This window comes from Tachypleus tridentatus, chromosome 11 (assembly GCF_004210375.1).
Source record: "Tachypleus tridentatus isolate NWPU-2018 chromosome 11, ASM421037v1, whole genome shotgun sequence".
Lineage (NCBI taxonomy): Eukaryota > Metazoa > Arthropoda > Merostomata > Xiphosura > Limulidae > Tachypleus > Tachypleus tridentatus.
Window position 1 is genome coordinate 36,020,799 of NC_134835.1, and position 19,633 is coordinate 36,040,431.

At 30.4% G+C, this 19,633-nt stretch overlaps 1 protein-coding gene across 9 annotated transcripts in view; it reads right to left on the minus strand.

Annotated features, from left to right (window-relative positions):
* The window catches only part of LOC143231934 (band 4.1-like protein 4), a 141,076-nt gene that overhangs the window by 24,144 nt on the left and 97,299 nt on the right, over positions 1–19,633 (minus strand). For all 9 annotated transcript variants that reach the window (XM_076466805.1, XM_076466804.1, XM_076466803.1 and 6 more), the window contains 16 exons: positions 16,700–16,820; positions 16,292–16,379; positions 14,890–14,978; positions 14,441–14,504; positions 13,027–13,118; positions 12,226–12,297; positions 10,813–10,931; positions 10,203–10,287; positions 9,935–10,036; positions 8,772–8,909; positions 8,489–8,593; positions 8,038–8,121; positions 7,346–7,429; positions 4,469–4,513; positions 2,220–2,285; positions 1,044–1,112 (listed from right to left, as the gene is read on the minus strand). In XM_076466805.1, the coding sequence (XP_076322920.1) occupies positions 1,044–1,112; positions 2,220–2,285; positions 4,469–4,513; positions 7,346–7,429; positions 8,038–8,121; positions 8,489–8,593; positions 8,772–8,909; positions 9,935–10,036; positions 10,203–10,287; positions 10,813–10,931; positions 12,226–12,297; positions 13,027–13,118; positions 14,441–14,504; positions 14,890–14,978; positions 16,292–16,379; positions 16,700–16,820 (1,423 nt within the window). The remainder of the gene's footprint in view (positions 1–1,043; positions 1,113–2,219; positions 2,286–4,468; positions 4,514–7,345; positions 7,430–8,037; positions 8,122–8,488; positions 8,594–8,771; positions 8,910–9,934; positions 10,037–10,202; positions 10,288–10,812; positions 10,932–12,225; positions 12,298–13,026; positions 13,119–14,440; positions 14,505–14,889; positions 14,979–16,291; positions 16,380–16,699; positions 16,821–19,633) is intronic.

A 19,633-nucleotide genomic window follows, 5' to 3' on the forward strand; every position in this document is an offset into this window, starting at 1 on the left:
CCATTCTTATGTTATCCAACTAAACGTTAACTTAAGGTTCTTTAGAGCCAGTATATAACTTTACATGACAGGGTGAAAGGTGTTCAAGAAAAGGTTTCATGATAATCTCAGTTCAATTTTTTTACTTGCCAAGGGAAACTCAATAAAACTGAGTTTGTTGTGCTTTTGTATATTAAAATGTATACATGCTTTTACAACTGCAGCAGAATATTTTGTATTGAATGAAATCTTGGTAACAAAATTATATTCTAAGAATACAGTAGAAATACATTTTCAACATAAATTTAATGACCAATAAGTTATTATTATCAATATTCATTTTGCAATCAATTATATTATTAACAAAAATTTTTTTCAGAAGAATTCAATTCATTGATGAGCAGTCTTATCAGGACAATTTAATTCATCAACAAGCAGTCTTTTTAGAATAATTTAATTATCAATGAGCAGTCTTAAATGTTATTTCTAACAAGTTTACACAACAATCAACTATTATTATTGTTCTATGTTATTACATTTTTTGTAAGTACTTTAGTGCTATTTAATTGTTGGATATTATAACTGTTTGATATTTAAATAACAACTGAAACTGGTTTTCTGTAGCAGAATTCTTGGTTGTTTATTTACTTCTTTGCATATTTAAGATTTAGAGTATAAAATATGAAAAACAAAATTAATAATGAACTGTGATAATAAAGAACCTGAAATAGATGAAATACTGAGAGTTTTTCTACCATTTCATTCATAGTTTTGTTTTGTCAAGTAATCGTCTGTAAAGGTGTAAACTTACCCTATGTGTTTCTAAGTTCTTCTGACAATCCTGTAAAGATGTAAACTTACCCTATGTGTTTTGTAAGTTCTTCTGACACTCATGTAAAGATGTAAACTTACCCTATGTGTTTTTAAGTTCTTCAGACAATCCTGTGAAGATGTAAACTTACTCTATGTGTTTTTTAAGCTCTTCTGATAATCCTGTAAAGATGTAAACTTACTCTATGTGTTGTTTAAGCTCTTCTAATAATCCTGTAAAGATGTAAACTTACTCTATGTGTTTTTTAAGCTCTTCTGATAATCCCTTCTTCTTTTCTGGAGATTTGGATCTTGATCTATGTCTATAGTATGGAAACATGAACTTAAATGTAGTTTTATTACATACTTGTAGAAAATATATACAAGAAGAACCACCACATGAATATTTTAGGAGAACGAGTTTTGAATAAAGCTAATATGGCCATAGACAAAAGTGAAAAAACAAATTATAAAACAGCAAAGTAAAACCCATGCTGAGGTAAATATAAGCATATAGTTTCAGACAAAACTTCTAAATGTATTTCTTGGTCATATGATTACTAAATTTTATACACATACACAAAAGCATTTATGATGGGCTGAGGGTTGTTTTGATAATGAAGGGGAAGGTTGCCTGTGAAATCCACAAAATAATTTGATTTAAAGTGGTTTTGACCACTCATACTGAGAACATCTCTAAAGTTTATTACCTTTTCTGACTACCATAAGGTAACTTTTCAATCAAAAATATTAGGTATAGAAGGTTCAAAATAAAGCACCAAGAATGATATGATAATTAACTGATCTCCAGAGGTTATAGCATTTCTAGCTCTTATAAGACTCCACAACATATTAAATACATAAAAGATAAAAAGCTAAACAACCAAAAGTATATAATTCTACAAAATGAAGACCTCAGTTACACAAATAATCAAGATTTCCAATAAAACGTATAACACTCATTTTATTGAGAACCTACACATATAAAATCTAGTTAGTTTATGTAAATGTTTGCACAGAAGCATTGCACAAAAACAGACAGCTGGAAAGTAGTATTTTATTTATATCCATCTTTCCTATAGACAGGAAAAAAATAACAGCCCACAAGTTTTTACACTGTACATAAATTATTTTGTTTACTAAACATGAATCATTTATGGTTGTTTTACTTGTGTAAAAAATTCAAATAAGTGGAGAAAGAAGTGATTTTGTTATATAAAAGGTTCATGCTCTATTTTAATACATTTCAAAATAAACCAAATCAGTTTTGAAATTAATGTGACTGTCACTGGTGATGTCTTTCCTGAAAGCATAATACAAACACACCACAATGTTGGATGAATAATTCTCAATCATACATTTAGCAATATGTCAGTTCTGTTTCTTTTTTATTTAGATTTTTAGCCCTGAATAATTACCAACAGCATTACCTCCTATGTTTTTTCTTATGCATAAAGGTTGCTTCAGATTCTGTCTCCATTCCAGAATTGTGGTACCTGAGAGATAGAAAGGGAAAAGTAATTACAAGGATACAAATTTCTTTGAAAACATATGATTATATAAGTAACTAATCGCTCATAATTTAGTTGAGAAAAAATATGCACAAGGAAGACATGTGAGAATAGTTCATTAATGCATCACCAGGAGTCTCTTTAGCTGGTTTTAGTTTCCTTCCTCTACACAGGTAAATCCAAAGACCCTATATAGTTAAGATAGTTAACACAGCTTAAAAGTTATAATCAGATAACCAAACAGTAGCTCTGATAAAAAACAGTGGTTCTGTTGCTAGTGGTTGCTCTTCAAACAGATGATCATATAGAGAACTTCTGGATGTATATATACATACAATATGCTCACTACTTTCACAAACAAAAGCTAAATAAAAAGTCAGTGACATCATTTCCATTTCGGTTTGTGTTAAATAAAATGTACTAATTACTCAGTTCTCCTTATTATAAATCATGATCATTCCTCTATTTCTTCCAAATAATTGTTTCATTTCCCAAATTGTTCTATACACTTTATAGCAGTTCACTACACTAACACAAATTCTTCATCAACAGAAATCATGATAATTCAGTTTAAACACCGTAAAAATATGTGTTATGAATAGATACAGGGAATACAACACAATAGTCTCCTTGGTGTTTTATTCTCAGTGTTTAGTGTTATTGGTATTTCATGTTCATCAGGACTGTACAGAACTAGCAAAGTATAAAGTAGGAAAATGTTTCAGATAGGGTGTCTACTTAGCCACGCTCTCTACAAAGATTTAGTTTTCTCAATTGTGAAAGTTGTCCTGGTGAGGCATGGAACTGTAAGATTTTGAATTTAAAGAAATGGTACAGTATATGTTACATGATAAATGTTAGTTCTTTATCATATTAAATGTTTTACTGTGCATTTATTCTGTGTTTCAACAATTTCTCAGTTGTACTGCTTGTTTGCATTTATAAATTTTAATATATTTATAACTTCATAAACATTACTAAAAGGTATTGTCCTTCTTCCCGTGTTAACTTCAGACAGGTTTAAACACTTCTTCCTGTACTATATTCAGTTGTTATGATAACATGAATTCATATTATGAGTACCAAATTTTCTCATGAAACATTTACTGTTAAAAGTTTTGTACAATCTCTATCAATATTGTTACATTACACACTAAAGTGTAAAAAAGACCCCAATTACTAGATGTAAAATAAGAAAACATTTTTATTTGTAAACTACAGTCTATAGCATGAAGTTAGATAAGCAGGATGGCAAATACTATCAAACCAACCATTAGATGAGACACTTCAAATTTCATTATTATCACAGAGGTGAGAAATGGGTGCCTCAGAGATACACAGTCTTTAAGAATCTCATGACAAAATTACAAAGTTAAAATCCAATTTTCCTCGTACTAAAAATTTGCATTACAAAAAAGTTTATAATTATCACAACCTTTATGTTTTAAACCACATCACCAAGGACTGATGAAATTTTTAGTGAATGTTTAACACAAATTTTAATACAAAAACTAGCTTTTTCACAAAAAAAATCAATAACTTCCAATCAATAAAAGTACAGTGCAAAACCTTAACAATGAAAATAAACAATATAAGGTTTTAACCAACTATACTCAATCAACAAGATTTCATTACTACACTGCCATTCATTACACACGGACCAGTTTGAATAAACAGAAGAAAATACATAATATCACTAGACTACCTAAGAACAATATGTATACATCAATATGTATTAAAAATGAACTATAACTAAAACAAGGCAAAGTTACGAGTAAACATATAATTAAAAACTATATCATAAGACAGATTTGCATGAACCTAATTAACACAGAATACATGCTTTTCTAAACTCTTTAAAACTAGTACAGTCGAAAAACGTCTTTGGCTTAAACAAAAATTAAGCTAAGATTCACTAGTTTTCAAATCAGTTATGGGAAACTATTCAAATATAATAATAGATACACTGTATTATTTTAATTTGGTTTCTGTTAAATAACTTAACACAAAATAAATGTTTTTTTGTACTTTTCATTTACATATATTGTACACATAGTAAGTACAGTTTAGTTTTTATCATTTAAAACAACAGAATAAAATAAGCAGTTACCAATTTTATTTTCTTATAGATTCTAATAATTCTTTCTCCTATCATGCATGAGACTTACCCACTTTTTCTACTTGACAGATCTCTAACAACAGCATTTTGTGGCCTAAATGTATATAAAAAAAAAAAATTCATTGAGCATTTAACAATTCACTTGCAAGGGGGATTTTCTTCACTTTTTGGCTAGTTATTTCTGTGTTTATAATTTATACATTTTACTCTATCATAGTAGTTCAGCTATATTTTGATTTTCTGTGCATGATACCAGATTTCTTACATTAGTTAGTTAATTTTAGCACAATTTTACAGTTATGCAAATTAACTGATATTAGGTGGCACTGAGGTTTAGGTTTCAGTAATACATAAATATTCACCAATTAGTTTGTTGCCACATTTAAATAGATTAATCAGATGTTCTTTCAACAATCTACAGTAATCATGTGTGTAATATAACCTTGTAAGTAAGATAGATGTTTATAAATAAGGAAACGAGTTAAATGTTAGGTTGTTGGGAATTACAATTAGAGAAACATAAGTGTTATTAAGCAAAGTTTTTGTGATAATTTCTAAATAAGTTATTACTTTTTTTTTATTCTTTTCCCTAAATTGGCTGTTTTTAAGTTATACTTTTCAGTTGACATCAATTATTTGGATGATTTAAAAGTTTTGTAAGTTTCAAATATATTGTTTGTAAATGTTTAGGTATGATTTGTTCTTGAACTGTGAGTATATTCTGTTTTTAAAAGTTAATATATATTTTTCTAGAGATTACTCACAGCAACATTTAATTCTTTTCTTAGCCAGAATGAAAACAAAAACATGATTGTGGAAGTTAAGTCAAAAAATAATAAAGCTTTCAAATAAAGGCAGAATATCTTAGTACATACACAAAACTCTTAACAAAGCAATGCAAGCTATTATTTTAAATTTTAGGACTCATTATTAGACCCTGAAGTATATTTTCTTGTCCAATGTTGTGTACAAGGTGTGGCTGGATGGAGTCCAGCCTCGGTCTTTTCTGTTATGCCCAGAAAGTGCACTTTTTTTCTTAGTCATAAAAAAAAGTCCACAACTACTAAAAGATATGACTGACTAAACACCTTGCTTGATGCAAGTTACCATGAAAAAAATTTAGCTTTAAAATTAGTGACTACAGGAACTTGTAGGTCTTTAAAGTAAAAATATAATTATATATATTATTAAGTGTTAATACTGGATAATTCACTGTTTAGTCATTGGCACAGGAAGCATTTACGAAGTGATCAGATCACTGCCACAGTTAAACAATGCGACATATGACGTGTGCAGAGCACACTATTGGCATACAAAGCATGCCCCCCTTAAGGAAATGTTTGAAAATTTAATGTTATGGAGATTGAATACAGAGCCATTTTATAACCAAATGTACTGGATACACACAACGTAATATATTGAATTAAAAAAACAAGTGTTACTACATAAGTCATAGTCATACATGCCATGAATGAGAACAAAAAAAGATTTGTCTGCTTTTCATGGTTTTCAACTCTACGTGTACCAGCAGAACCTATTGCCTCCATAGTCTCCTTCAACACCTTTCCCACCAAAACAGTCTTGATGCTTGATAAGTGTCAATGGGCTCCTGCCCTTTCAAGATTCCTCTTCTCATCAGTAGTAAATGTATTTAAGTGTTAAAAACAATCTTATACATCAACAAACTTATCCAAGAAAGGCACCCACCAAATTAACTAACATGGTATTTATCTTGTCTGAAGCTTTTATTGTCCACAAATAGTTAACACCAGAAGTTTAAGTAGTCTATATCACACAAGGCCCATGCCCCAATTCTAACTGACAGAGCTTTGAATCCCAGTTTACATCTTTAAAAATCAAAATAGAAAACCATGATTCATATCATGCTGAAAATTATCATGCCTATGGGCCCGAGCCCCAAATCTTTTAAGTACTTATTAAGGCCACTGGTTGAAATACCCTCAGTGTAAGGTTTTAGATCACAAGTACATAAATTTTAGAGCTATATTATAATTTTTGAAACTTCTAAATTTAGTTTAGTTATTGCTTATTTAAACAAAACTGTTTAAATGAGAAATGTTACTTATTTGGTTTCAAAAAACACATTAAAATAACTTTCACAAATTCATTATAAAGATGTATAACAAAACTTGAATTAATTAAATTCATTAACAATTTCAAAGCCATGAATATATGTTTTTTAAAACCAATAATAATCACCATGTATTGCTACTGATAATCAATCCTAAATAATAACAATTAATTTTTAACTGGCAAAACAACATCTGTTATTCATTAGGTTTGTCTGTTTGTTTGGAATTTCACACAAAGCTACACGAGTGCTATCTGTGCTAGCCATCCCTAACTTAGCAGTGTGAGACTACAGGGAAGGCAACTAGTCATCACCACCCACCACCAACTCTTGGGCTACTCTTTTACCAACAAATATTAGGATCAACCGTCACATTATAATTCTCCCATGGCTGAAAGGGCAGGCATGGGTGGCAGGATGAGGATTTGAACACAAAACCCTTAGACTGCAAGTCGACCATTCTAACAATATGGTCATAAACTATATACAACCATATCTATTATATCTTGTATCTTTTGTATTATTATGACACCACTTTTGCTTCTCGGAAGGCATATCTACAAATTCAACTTTTGTAGATAATGAAAAACACAAAACATAACACCACCACCATCTGGCCATGCCGAGCCATTTATTCATTAGGTAAAGGAAGTTGCAACTATTATACAATACCAAAAGCTGAGTAAATTATGTAAAATTAATTAGTTATACAATTTTCAAAGAAAATGTTAATTATAAAACACGAATAGAAATTCCATGTTAAAATAATAATAAAATACACATGGTAATGTTGTTGTTAAAGGCATTAATCTCAACATTAATGACTACACATACTTTAAATACTTATTTTCCTGTTGTTGCTGCTGCACTAACTTCCACTGGGCCTCAGAATCAACCAGCACATACGTACTTCCTGACCTAGAATATGTTTCTAATATAGACTTGTTTCATACAAAAAATTTCCAAACTGAAAAAAAATCCTCCTTTTTTTTATATATACAAAAACTGGTCAACCTCAAATATGGCTTAACAAGTAAAATTGAAATGTTATGTGCATAAATTGACATGACATAAAAACAAAAGTTAAGTAAGAAAAAATAAAAACGTGGATAGTTCGTAATTTTTTTTTTTTCACAAAGTAAGTCATGACAAATTAACACTCTCATTTGACAGTCATAAAACTAAATGAATTACAAATCAGTTCCACTACAAGAATGGCTGAAAAGAAGTTAAAAAGTTTTAGTATTATAAAGACATAGAAATATACAATTCGAATGTTTTCTATACAGCGTATCAACTATTCAGTTTATTGTGTTTTCCTTTTATGTATGCTTTTCTTTAACTTTATCATCTAGATTTAATCTTTTCAAACCAATGAAATGTTTATTGCATTGACACTGTAAACAGACCAAATGACATTACTTAATATCCATTTAACATATTTATACTATTTCTACAATTAGATCTTCCGAGTGTTTGGTAATACAAATGTTCATTAAATCATCATAATTGTAATTATGACTCACTTATGTCTCCTGTGATGTTTTTTGTGTTTCTTCTGGCCTTCTGACTCACTACCACTACCTCTACCACCACCTCTATGATGTGGCCTATATAAACAAAAAAGAACTACAAATCAGTAAAACATTATTTGATATGTACTATTTAATAAAAATGTTTTTATCTCGTAGGTATATGTTTACAATAGTTTTACTATTGCACATGGTGGTAAAAGTAACATACTATTCTTAAGCTTTTGCTCTTAACAAAAAAATTTTTGTATCTTAAAAAATACAATACCAGCCAGCCTGATTACAAAATTAGTTACTTCTTCTATATATAGTCCGTATAATCCATGAATATATATATTTATGGACTATATTCATATAGTTTTTTACTTATTACATCATTTTCTTTAAATCTTGATTGCTGAGTTAACAGTAATAATAACTTTTTTTAATGTCTTCTAAGACACACCTTCTGTTCGAACTGCTGTTTCTCGATGACTTTGAGGCTTTGGATCCTCTGGATGACTTTGAAACTTCACTGTCATTATCTGAACTTTTTCTGCTGCGATGATGCCTTCAAATGAATGAACACCAACAGATTCATTAACTGAAGTACAATGTTTACTGAGCTTTATAGAAGAGTGGAAGATAACTGACAAAATTCTGAATGCACACGTTACATTTTAATAAGGTGCAGTACCTTTCTGTGAACATGCTGAATATAACATATCAGAATACTGAAACATAATTACCGTCTTCTCCTTGAATCACAACTACTGTCACTTTCTATGGAAGCATTTCGCTGATGAAGATGGAAGCGAGATGGAGAGTAACCACCAGCACTTTTCACTGATCGAGGTGAAGGGTTAGAGGTATTTGAGTACATACCTCTATCAAATAAATAAAACAAACATGGTTAAGCTGATTAGTACAAGATAATAAAAAAAACATAAAATTAATCTAAAGAGAAACTACTGTGTAGGAACTGAAATACGAGAGAAGCTAAAATACAAATGTATCTCAGAATGGTTTGTATGGGTATTGATAAATACTTTTACTAATAAACCAGAGAACACTGTTTTGACCTTCCTAGATCATTCTCAGGTTAATAAAAATAAACTGTTAACCTAAAGATGACCTAGGAAGGTCAGAACATTGTTATCTGATTTATTAGTAAAAGTGTTAAGACCCATACCAGCTGTTCTGAGAGACAGGTTTAAACATAATTTTAGAGACAGGCAATCATGTATAAAACAAGTTGTTCCCTCCAGATGTTGCTGTAGCAGTAATTATTAGTATCTCAGAAAACAAGTTAACTTCCTTAAAATTGTATTAAAGTTGTAAAATAAAGAATGTTCAAAGTTTTAAAAATATATCATACTTTGAAGATAAACTAATATTAATTATTAAAAGCTAACTATACACAAAAAAAGACACCACTGAAGTATCTTTTTTTGTTATTAACCTACAACCATCATACAAAGGGCCACATTAAACAAAAATCCTTTTATTAACATAAAACATATTTTTATTTTTTCCACAAGTACTGAAAAGCAAGAGTTTATTTTTTTTTTATTAGTAAACTGTTTTTGTAGTATTGTAACAAAATAAAAAAATCAGGCAGTAAGAAAAATATTGTTAATCACTATGAGCTTAAAAGACGTAATTTTACACTACATTTGAAATTAGTTTACACAAAAAATGTGCAGTCAACACTTTTGTGACATAGCAGTAAAATAATACAAAAACAAATGTACAAACAAAAATTTAAACAAAGGACTAAATGCAATATAATAATATGTCTGAATATTATTAAACTGAACACAAAACCTTTATTATATAAGATAGAGTGATAAACCTCCATTATACTAAATTATTCTCGAATACAATTCACAAAGAAGCATCATAATCTCACCTGTGCTTACTATCCACCCAAGGAGAAGCTCTTGCACTGCAAGGTGAATCGGAAAATGGAAGAGCAGAAGGAACAGATGTTGATCTATACATGGATGCCAGGCTGAAAAACCGAATAAAACATATAACCTTAACTTTCCTTGTCCAAAATGATGAGTTAATCTGTTTATTGAAAGCAATCTATCAGCATTCAAGAAAAGTCTGTTTATACATTAATATACTGTTGGTATTAAAACAATGATGAACTTTCTTTTCATATTTGTACTTACGGAGTAATTACTTGAGGAATTGAAATATTTGACTTTGTTTCTATGAGACTGTTTTCATACTGTTCTTCTTTTATTTGACTGCCAGCTGTACAAATAAAACCACACATTAGAATATGATTCTTGTCAGGTTCCCAATGAAAACAGACTTGGATCTAACTTCCTTAACACAAATTTTAACTTAAATGAAAACAAATACATTGTAATCACTACAAAGTTATGCAGAATTATTCATGTATGAATTGAAAGTATAAGTCAAACTTTTAATGAAACACAAGTATATTAATTTCAAAAATTAACAGAAATTAATAAAATTACTTCAAATGTATAAGGAACCACCAAATTGCTGCACAAACTGTTGATACTCTTTTGTTTTCATTAATTAACCAAAAAGTCTTTTATATCCATTTATAGTGTGAAACTCAAAGTAACATCCTTGTCGTTAAAAGAAATTACTGTATTTCAAGCACTGGTGTCACATACTTTAGCTAACTTCGAGTTCTTCTTATCAAATTGAGATTCAATCCAATAACGTAATTTAACAATTAGCTTATTTATGCATGCATTAAAATCTTTTAACTAAGCTATATGTAGAATTTCCAAATGAACTCACCATCTGTACCATCTGGTTGACCAAGACGTTTCTGGTAACGCCTGCTTGGAACTCGAGTTACTGTCGGTGGTGGTCTGTTTTGTTGAAGGTCCAACTGCATCTGCTTCTGTGTTCTACCACTGTAAAATGCAAAACATGAAATAGAAAAGATCTGCATGTGCACAAACTAAAGTTAAATTGTTCATCTGATATATGTGCTATGAAAAAGGGACAGGTTTGGCACTATGGACCAGAACAAATATAAAAACATTTGTTTGCTTGTTTCAGCTTTTTGTACAAAGCTGCACAAAAGCTACCTTGGATAGCTATCTGTAACTTTAAGTCCCCTGGTGGGAGAGAGGGAATACTATGGACCTACAATGCTAAAATCCAAGGTTCAATTTCCCCATGGTGGATACAGAGGATAACCCAATTTGCCTTTACTTTCAAATAAAAACACAAAAACTCTTAATTTTAAGCTGAAAAACAATGGGAAAAGATCTATTCAACAACACCCAATGCCAATTCTTGAGCTCCTCTAAGTGAATAATTGAGTTTGATCATCACTCCTATAATGACCCTAAAATAAAGTGTAGAGCATGAATTTGAAGGAATAGGAGGAAAAAACCAATAACAATGTACCTAAAAAAAAAAAAACATTAATTAGCACCACCTCATATTTCTCATGTTTTAAGTATCATGGACCACAAGAGCTGTTTGGCCAAGTACACTCCAACTTGATGTGCATTTATTTTCTACAGTTTAAACCCATAACATTTCCTATGTGTGTTTTAAAACGTGTATATTATTTCAAAATCAATTATACGTATTAACATATATTATATACAAAGGTACATGTAAAAATAAACAAAACACATTTCCAAAAAGTAATGCCTATTCACTTCTATCCACTGGACATTACCCTCAGTCCAGACCAACGTATTAGCATCTGTAATACAGAACTGTACCAAAGACAGTTCTTACATGGGTGTAAAATAACTATCTTACACTAAGCACACTTTTCATAAAAAACAGTTTCCTTAGATATCAAATATTGTACATATTGCATAAGAGAAAATTAACAAGTACAAGCAATTAGTAGTTTTCAAGTTACATATAAATGAACGATTAATAAAACTATGAAGACAATGTGAAAATCACATTATTTGTGTTATAACACAAAATGTTATATTAATGAGATAGTATAAGTGGTCCACTGTTTAATCTTTTAATAAAAGTTTTTTTATATTTGTATTAAATTATGTGGTAGGGTTATGACAGAATACAAACAAAATGTGCAAACATATCAATATATCAGTAATCTAATCAAACTCATTCGTTGTCTTAATTTTAGGTCTACAAACAGAACTAGTAAAAAATGTGAAAACACACATTGATATATAAATGTACTTTACACTATTTTGCAAATATTACCTGTACCGAAATCTTGAACTCAAACTAAACATTTTCCCTGAACTTCCTGGAACCTCCCTTACTTGAGTTAACCTAAATATTAAAAGGAATTCTGTTATTAATGGTTCTCAAGTTAATTTTCTTTAATATGTTATTTGAAATACTTAATTTGATCTTATAAGGTAATTCACAGTCCAAAACTGTTATAAAGAAACACACATGAACCACAACTAATTTATAGAATACATAACAATGATTGAAAAAAAGTCAAATTTGCTTAACACTTTATAAGTGTTATCAGATCTCTAACTCTTATCTTTTGTACCTAATGCAATATTTCTTTGTCTAAGACGTTATAACAACTATCGTATTTTTTTTATTACAGCAATCTACAAATTACACGGAAGATTAAAAAAACTATTAAAAAAAGATGGATGTGTGTGTAATTAGGAGATGATGTGTAATACATGTGGTTTTAAAAACCCTAATAACCCAAAATCTTTGTTTTCCTGCCACATAACATTTTAATTTGATTGGTCAAGACAAAACTGTCATTGTTATTTTTATTCAGAAACGATAACATAAAAGCCACTAATCAGTTACTGTTTCTCTGTTATACAATTTGCAAATTCAGAGTATATCTTTTATGTATGTTGTGAAAAATAATAATACTGAATTGGAATAAAATGTGCTACAAAACACAATAAACAAAAATAGGTCGTTTTATAATACTTTGATAGTAATTCTATACAGTTTAGAAGAATGATTACATAGAAAGTTCTAGAAATATGCAAAATTGAGATTTTCATTAGTAAGAGTTACCTGAAGAAAGCATGATGTTCAACACAGCATTTCCATAAATGCTTACAAGCCTGTTTACTTGGAAGCTCAAATCCATATGTATTTTCATCATTCTAGAATAAATTAAAGGTAAAGTATCAACTGTGAATAAAAAAAACCCAAAAAATCTAGTACAAGCAGATTCTAATTTTAGTATGGCTAGTATTGTTACTGTAGGGTATGTGGCAACACTGATGGCACAGATGTAAATATTAACATGCATGACGACAAACCTTTTTGCAAGAAAAATCAAATCTTCACCTGTCTATTTCAAAATTCAAGAATTCATTCTACCTATAGCTCTCTATAAAAATTCTTCAATTTACATCACTGCAGTCAACCCACCACTCCCTGTCTGTTGAGTAGTTTCATGGTAAGTTGGATGTCAATGTTTTTGAGTTTCTTAAAAGATTTGTATATGTATCAAGTACTGAAAAATAAATGGGTAGAAACTGCATTTTCTTACCTTAGGAAAGAGCCACTAGAATGGTGAAAAGTTTCTGGACCAGGTTTGGTTCAGTTTTTGAATTTCACACAAAGCTAATAAGAACTATCTGTGCTAGCTGTCCCTAATTTAGCAGTGTAAGACTAGAGGGAAGGCAGCTAATCTTCACCACCCACTGCAAACTCTTGGGCTACTATTTTATCAATGAATAGTGAGATTGACTGTAACATTATAACACCCCCACGGCTGAAAGAGCAAGCATATTTGGCGTGATAAGGGATTCAAACCTGTGACTCTCGGATTACGAGTTGAATGCCTTAACCACCTGGCCATGCCAGGCATTCTGGACCAGAAAAGACTTTCAAGCACTGGGGAAAACTTAAAGAAACCTTAAGCAATTTGTAGCCAGTGCCTACTTGTGTTAGTCTGTTACAAATATGTTACAACTTTTCTTGAAGGTAATATACTTCATATTATTAACCTGATAATAGATTAGTAAATTAATCTTCTGGGATTGCTCCTATAGTGGAAGAAGTAACCTACTAAACCTCCTCAGAAAATTAAAATTATTTTTTCTCGAATCTCTAGAAGCTGACTGAAAAACTAACTAAACTGACATAATTAATTCAAACACAATAGAAATAAATTTATCCACATTCAAAAACTTTTGATCTCCAAAACGCATGCCAAATTCTAACTAAAATAAGGATTCATAGAATATATGCTCACATATTTCCCAGTGTATTTTTACTTTTGAACATAGCAAAATGACATGAAAATAAATTAATATATCTCACAAAGATTAAAGGTAACTTTTATAAGAGAAGTGATGTTTCAGCCACGGTAACCTGTTAGAATAGATAAGTATACAAAATACGAATATAAAAACCAGGAAAATTACATTGTTCTATAAGCATTTATTTATATTGTATGAAAACATAATATACTCACATTTTTGTCTCTGACTCTCAGCATGAAATATTTGCCCTTGAAATAAACCTTTGTTATTCTGGGCCTACATGTTAGAAAAAAAATAATTCATACATTAAAAAAAACACAAAAAAACATTATAACACCTTCATTTAAGTTTCCTTAGATTAGAAATAAAAACTTGCAAACCAATCTCTTTGGACTAATTGTAATTATTACATCAACTTCTTAGTGCATAAAAAGGATAAAAATTTCAATGGCATATTTTCCATAATTTTTTTATGCCCAAAACGATTCATTACAAGAGACAGAGATAGGAGAATGAACTTAAAATATCACAAAAATAACAATTATAAAAAAGGAAAAACAATTAAAATAAATGATTCTGATAATAGCTTTTGTTTCAGCTTATTAATAATAAAAAATTAAGATATGTTTTCAGTAAAGTTTCAGCTGTTACATAAACTCACCAAAAATAATTTCCAACTTTGATTTTGTTTCGTAGAACAATAACCCCACTTGGTGTGAGACCAAGAAAATATTCAATGTTGTCCTCTCCCTTAAAATGTGAAACAAAATTACATTTTTTTTTTATCTTACTAATAATGAACATATAAGTTTATTGTTATTCTTGCTATAGCTTAGTTTTTTGTATTAGCAGCTTTGGAATAATAAAACAACTGTTGTTACATAAAGATGTTAAATTACAGAAATGATTTTCAATTTAAACATTCATCACAATTATGTACTTGTGATTTTATTGGTAAATATTTAGACAATAAAGCTCATGGTATTTGAGTGTAAAAAGACACATTTACCCTTTAAGAGTAAAATTACCTAAATCTGAGTTCTTTGGGTGGTAATTATGTTGATGTGGCTGCTCACCTGTTGCTTTATAACTCGCAAAGCCTTTAGGGAAGAGCAGAATGTTACAGCAGTAAGACATGTAGAGGATAAATCCTCCAATGATACTTACCATTCCAACACAGTTAATAAAACACCCTTTCTGGTTTTAAGATTAAAACCATTATGTAAAGACCACACTATGTTTATTAGAAATAGATGGAAGCTGTAGAAATACTGATATCCAATTAAGGTTCACTAGTATGTTATACATGGAACTACCAGAAACAAAATAGAAAAATGCTATTTAGATTTTGTGGCATGTATTAATTCAGAAGTGTAAAGTAATTAAAAATTTTGATAATGTGACAAAGCAAAGTAAAAATGTAATTCAAATTATTTTACAGTGAATGTGGATAAATACATAAAAATGTTTGTGCCTGGATTTCTATACAAGACACTCATTCTAAGTTTTCTTTTTATAATCAAATAGTAGATAAGCTCACAAAATGAATTTCATATGACAATGTTTTGGGAAAAGTAAAAAAGAATGTACAAAGATGACACAATGTTACTGAAAACAATGAATCATACTCATAATGGTATGAAGTGAAACTTCAATGACATGAATCTTATTTAAAAGTATGAATAAAAATGTTTCATAACCCATATATACATATTTCCTTTATAAATAGTACAGTAATATTATTTGCGTTTGCTACCTATGTAGGGATTGTCAAAATATTTAAGGTAATTATGTGAAAACTTGATAAACATCCGAATGATAAGGGCTAATTTTGAAACGGTCCCTTGTTGTCCTTAAGTGTTATAGTATGTATTTTCAGTCATAAATGATGTTTTATATAAAAACTGTAACTAAATACATTAACTTGTAATAATATATTCTGGTGTTTAAGAACATAAATAATATTGAAATAATATATTATGGTACAGGATGGGACTATTAAAAACAAACAAACAAACAAGTAAAGGCGTATTCAACATATTGTATCACTTCACAGTACTCACCAATACCAGATGAAGATCAACCCCATACATATCCAGCCACCTAACCCTTTCTAAGAAATTAAGTTCTGCTGTTGCTGGTACTTTTCCTCTGTGTATTATAAAACGAAATCGTAAGAAAAATACATTCATCTTTACAAGACAATAACATAAAAAAATCCTGACCACCAACCTTACTACGTAATTTCTTTACACATGTTACTTGAAATATTGAAAAAAAAAAAAATTCTACTTAGTAATTTTGAGTTTGAGAAAAAAAAAAAACCAACAACACTTTTAAACGTCATGAAAACTGTAAAACTTCAATTAATTTTCACTGGTGTGTTATACGTGAAGTCATGTCATGAAGTTTCTCTAGGCGTGGAAATACATATCTCTTTAATTTTACATACTATGTAAGTTAGTACTTACGAAAGGTTCTTATGTAACTCCGCAACTTTAGCTTCCAAATTTGGTGTCTGATTCGATATAAATCGGAACTCTGAAATATACCCAGGCTGATGTCTTCTATGGTCATAATCACCCAATTCAGCTGTAAAAGCAAATTCTAGGCTTTATGAAACCAGAACAAACATAAAATTAAACTCATATTTTCGTGATGTCGAGAAAGCCACTTGAAGTAAAAAATTTATCTCAAGACGGTTGATATGGGTATTAAAACTTTTATTAAAATAAAATAAAGAACAATGTTTCAACTTCACATGTCATCTTTTGGTTAACTCTTACTTTCAGTTGAAATAGGAACATTACACCAGCACCTCTACGTGTAACGGTTACTTTAGTCGCACTTACTAATCGGCTCACGAGGTTTTAAACATTTTATTTTCTGCTTAGCATGGATTTATGAATTATTTAGTAAATAGATGAGGAAAAGTATTCCATACGGGGGGGGGGTATTCTATCGCCAGTAATTTAAAACAATCAACAATCTAAAAGCGACTGGGAAGGGGCATTGATCTAGATGTGCAAGTCATAGTTTGTAGGTTGTCCAATGATATAAAAAAACCCGCACGTGAGACGTTTACTCCCATTTAGATTCTCCCATCTCCAACAGCCAACAATAAATTTGAATATTTAAAACGCTAAAAATCAGATTTCGACACTTGTGGTGGACACATCACAAATATCTCATCATAAAGTTTTTTTGCTGAACTAAAGACAGGTTTTTTTGAATTTCGCGTAAAAGCTACTCGAGGGCTATCTGCGCTAGCCGTCCTTAATTTAACAGTGTAAGACTAGAGGGAAGGCAGCTAGTGATCACCCCCACCACCTACTCTTCGGCTACTCTTTTACCATCTTTTACAGTGGGATTGACCATCACATTATAACGCTCCCACGGCTGAAAGGACAAGCATGTTTGGTGTGACAGGGATTGGAACCCGTGACCCTCGAATTACGAGTCGAGCGCCGTAACTAAAGACAGAGAGACCAGTTCAGATAACTGATCGGGTGTATTCTAACTCCGTTTTTAATTTAATTGTTAAATGGTCGATATTAAAAAAACAACAAAAAAAAACTGAATATACCAATATAAAAGGTTTTCTAAACTCTCTAACTAGCATTTTCGTCTTGCTCTTCGCAGTAGAATAAGCCAAATTATCGAAATGTAAACAAAACAGCGAGGTACAGATTCCATGACTTGATGTTGCTGTACTGTGACAAATGACTAGCGTTTAACAATACAGTTTAAAAAAGGAAAGGTCCACCTACAAATGTACTCACTGGGTGTTGGATTTATTTGTATAACAACTCATGACTAACTTTTTTAAATTGTATCTAGATTTCAAAACTTTCTGACGAGCTTTTTAGTTTGCACTGATCGAAATAAAGCTGTAAAATGCCTAACAAATATTAAAAACAAACAGTGTCATCAAAATTGAAATATATTTAATCAATGAGGGAAAGTTAATCAAAAACAAAATATGTGTTAAATTTCTCACATGACTTATTGCATAGCATGATACATACGTTGAATCAAAATTTTAACAAAGAAAAAAATTTACTTGTTTATGGTAGTTAAACCACGGAATAAAAAAAGAAGAAAACAGAATAAAACTACTTCACTCGCTTGTCTAAAACGATAGGGCTTTATAGGCTACCTTGAATATATCTTATATTTTCTAGGCGGTATTAAAATCATATTTGAATATGTTTGTTGCTGAGCGCAAAATCACAGCACGAGTTATCTATACTCTGCCCACCTCGAGGATCTAAACCCGATTTGTAACGTTTTAAACCTACAGACTTTTCGCTTTGCACTGGAGACGGAGGGACTAGGCCCATTCATATATGATCGAGACAGGTAATGAATGATTCGTCAGTCCATGTGTGAAGGTCAAATGTTTTATATTTTATAATTAACCATGACAGTTTCTAACTGTAAATACGAAACAAGAAATCAGTGATTTGTCACTAGAGCTCTTTTAAATATATCACGAAAGTAATGGAAACTTCTAGAATCTAGATTTTATCTGTCCGTGGATAAAAACAGTTTTACATTAAACACTGAAACATTAAATTAAACATATATGTTAAATTATAATATTTAGTTCAACGTTCAATAAGAATATTCCAATATCCTTTCTGTGTAACCAGACAATAATTATGTTACTTTCCACGGCTGACTGCAGCTACAGTCGTCTGTCTGGGTCTATGTAGGGCCCCAATACCGTTATCCTAGCATGAGTCGACTACACATCAAAGTAATTTTGGAATATGTTGCATCGGGGTGCAAGCAAACCCATAAATTGTGATCATGTCAGTTGGAAGTACATATAGTTCTGAAGTGTCATGTAGGGAGGAAGAAATTATTGGAGAAAATCTATACTAAGATTTTACAGAACTAGACCATATTTTATCTTCCACTCCTACGTGCGTGGGAACGTTAGCCACGCGCCTACGCTGGTGAACAGTCCTGCCATTGATTGTGACTCCACTCCGCTAGTTAATCTGTGAATTACAAAGAGCTCAATCCATGTGAAGTCAAGCATCCATTGAAAGTCATAAAACAAGACTTTCACAGGATGCGTTACAGTAAATACTTATGTCTTCTTCGTCTTTATCGAGAATACCACTTGGTTTTAGAAACAAGCTAAATAAGTTTTATAACTCGATTTTATCTTACTACAAATTACAGTTAACCCTATATCTTATTATATATTTGGTTTTGAATTCATAGTATCATATAAAGTTTTAATTAGCTTGTAAAATTAATAACTCGTCTGATTTTCACAAAATGTAAATATATATGGTTGACTGTTAGCAGTTTCAGTACACAAACATATATTTTAACAAACGAGAGACATTTTGCTACAGTAATTACAAATAAACGACTTTATTGGCAAT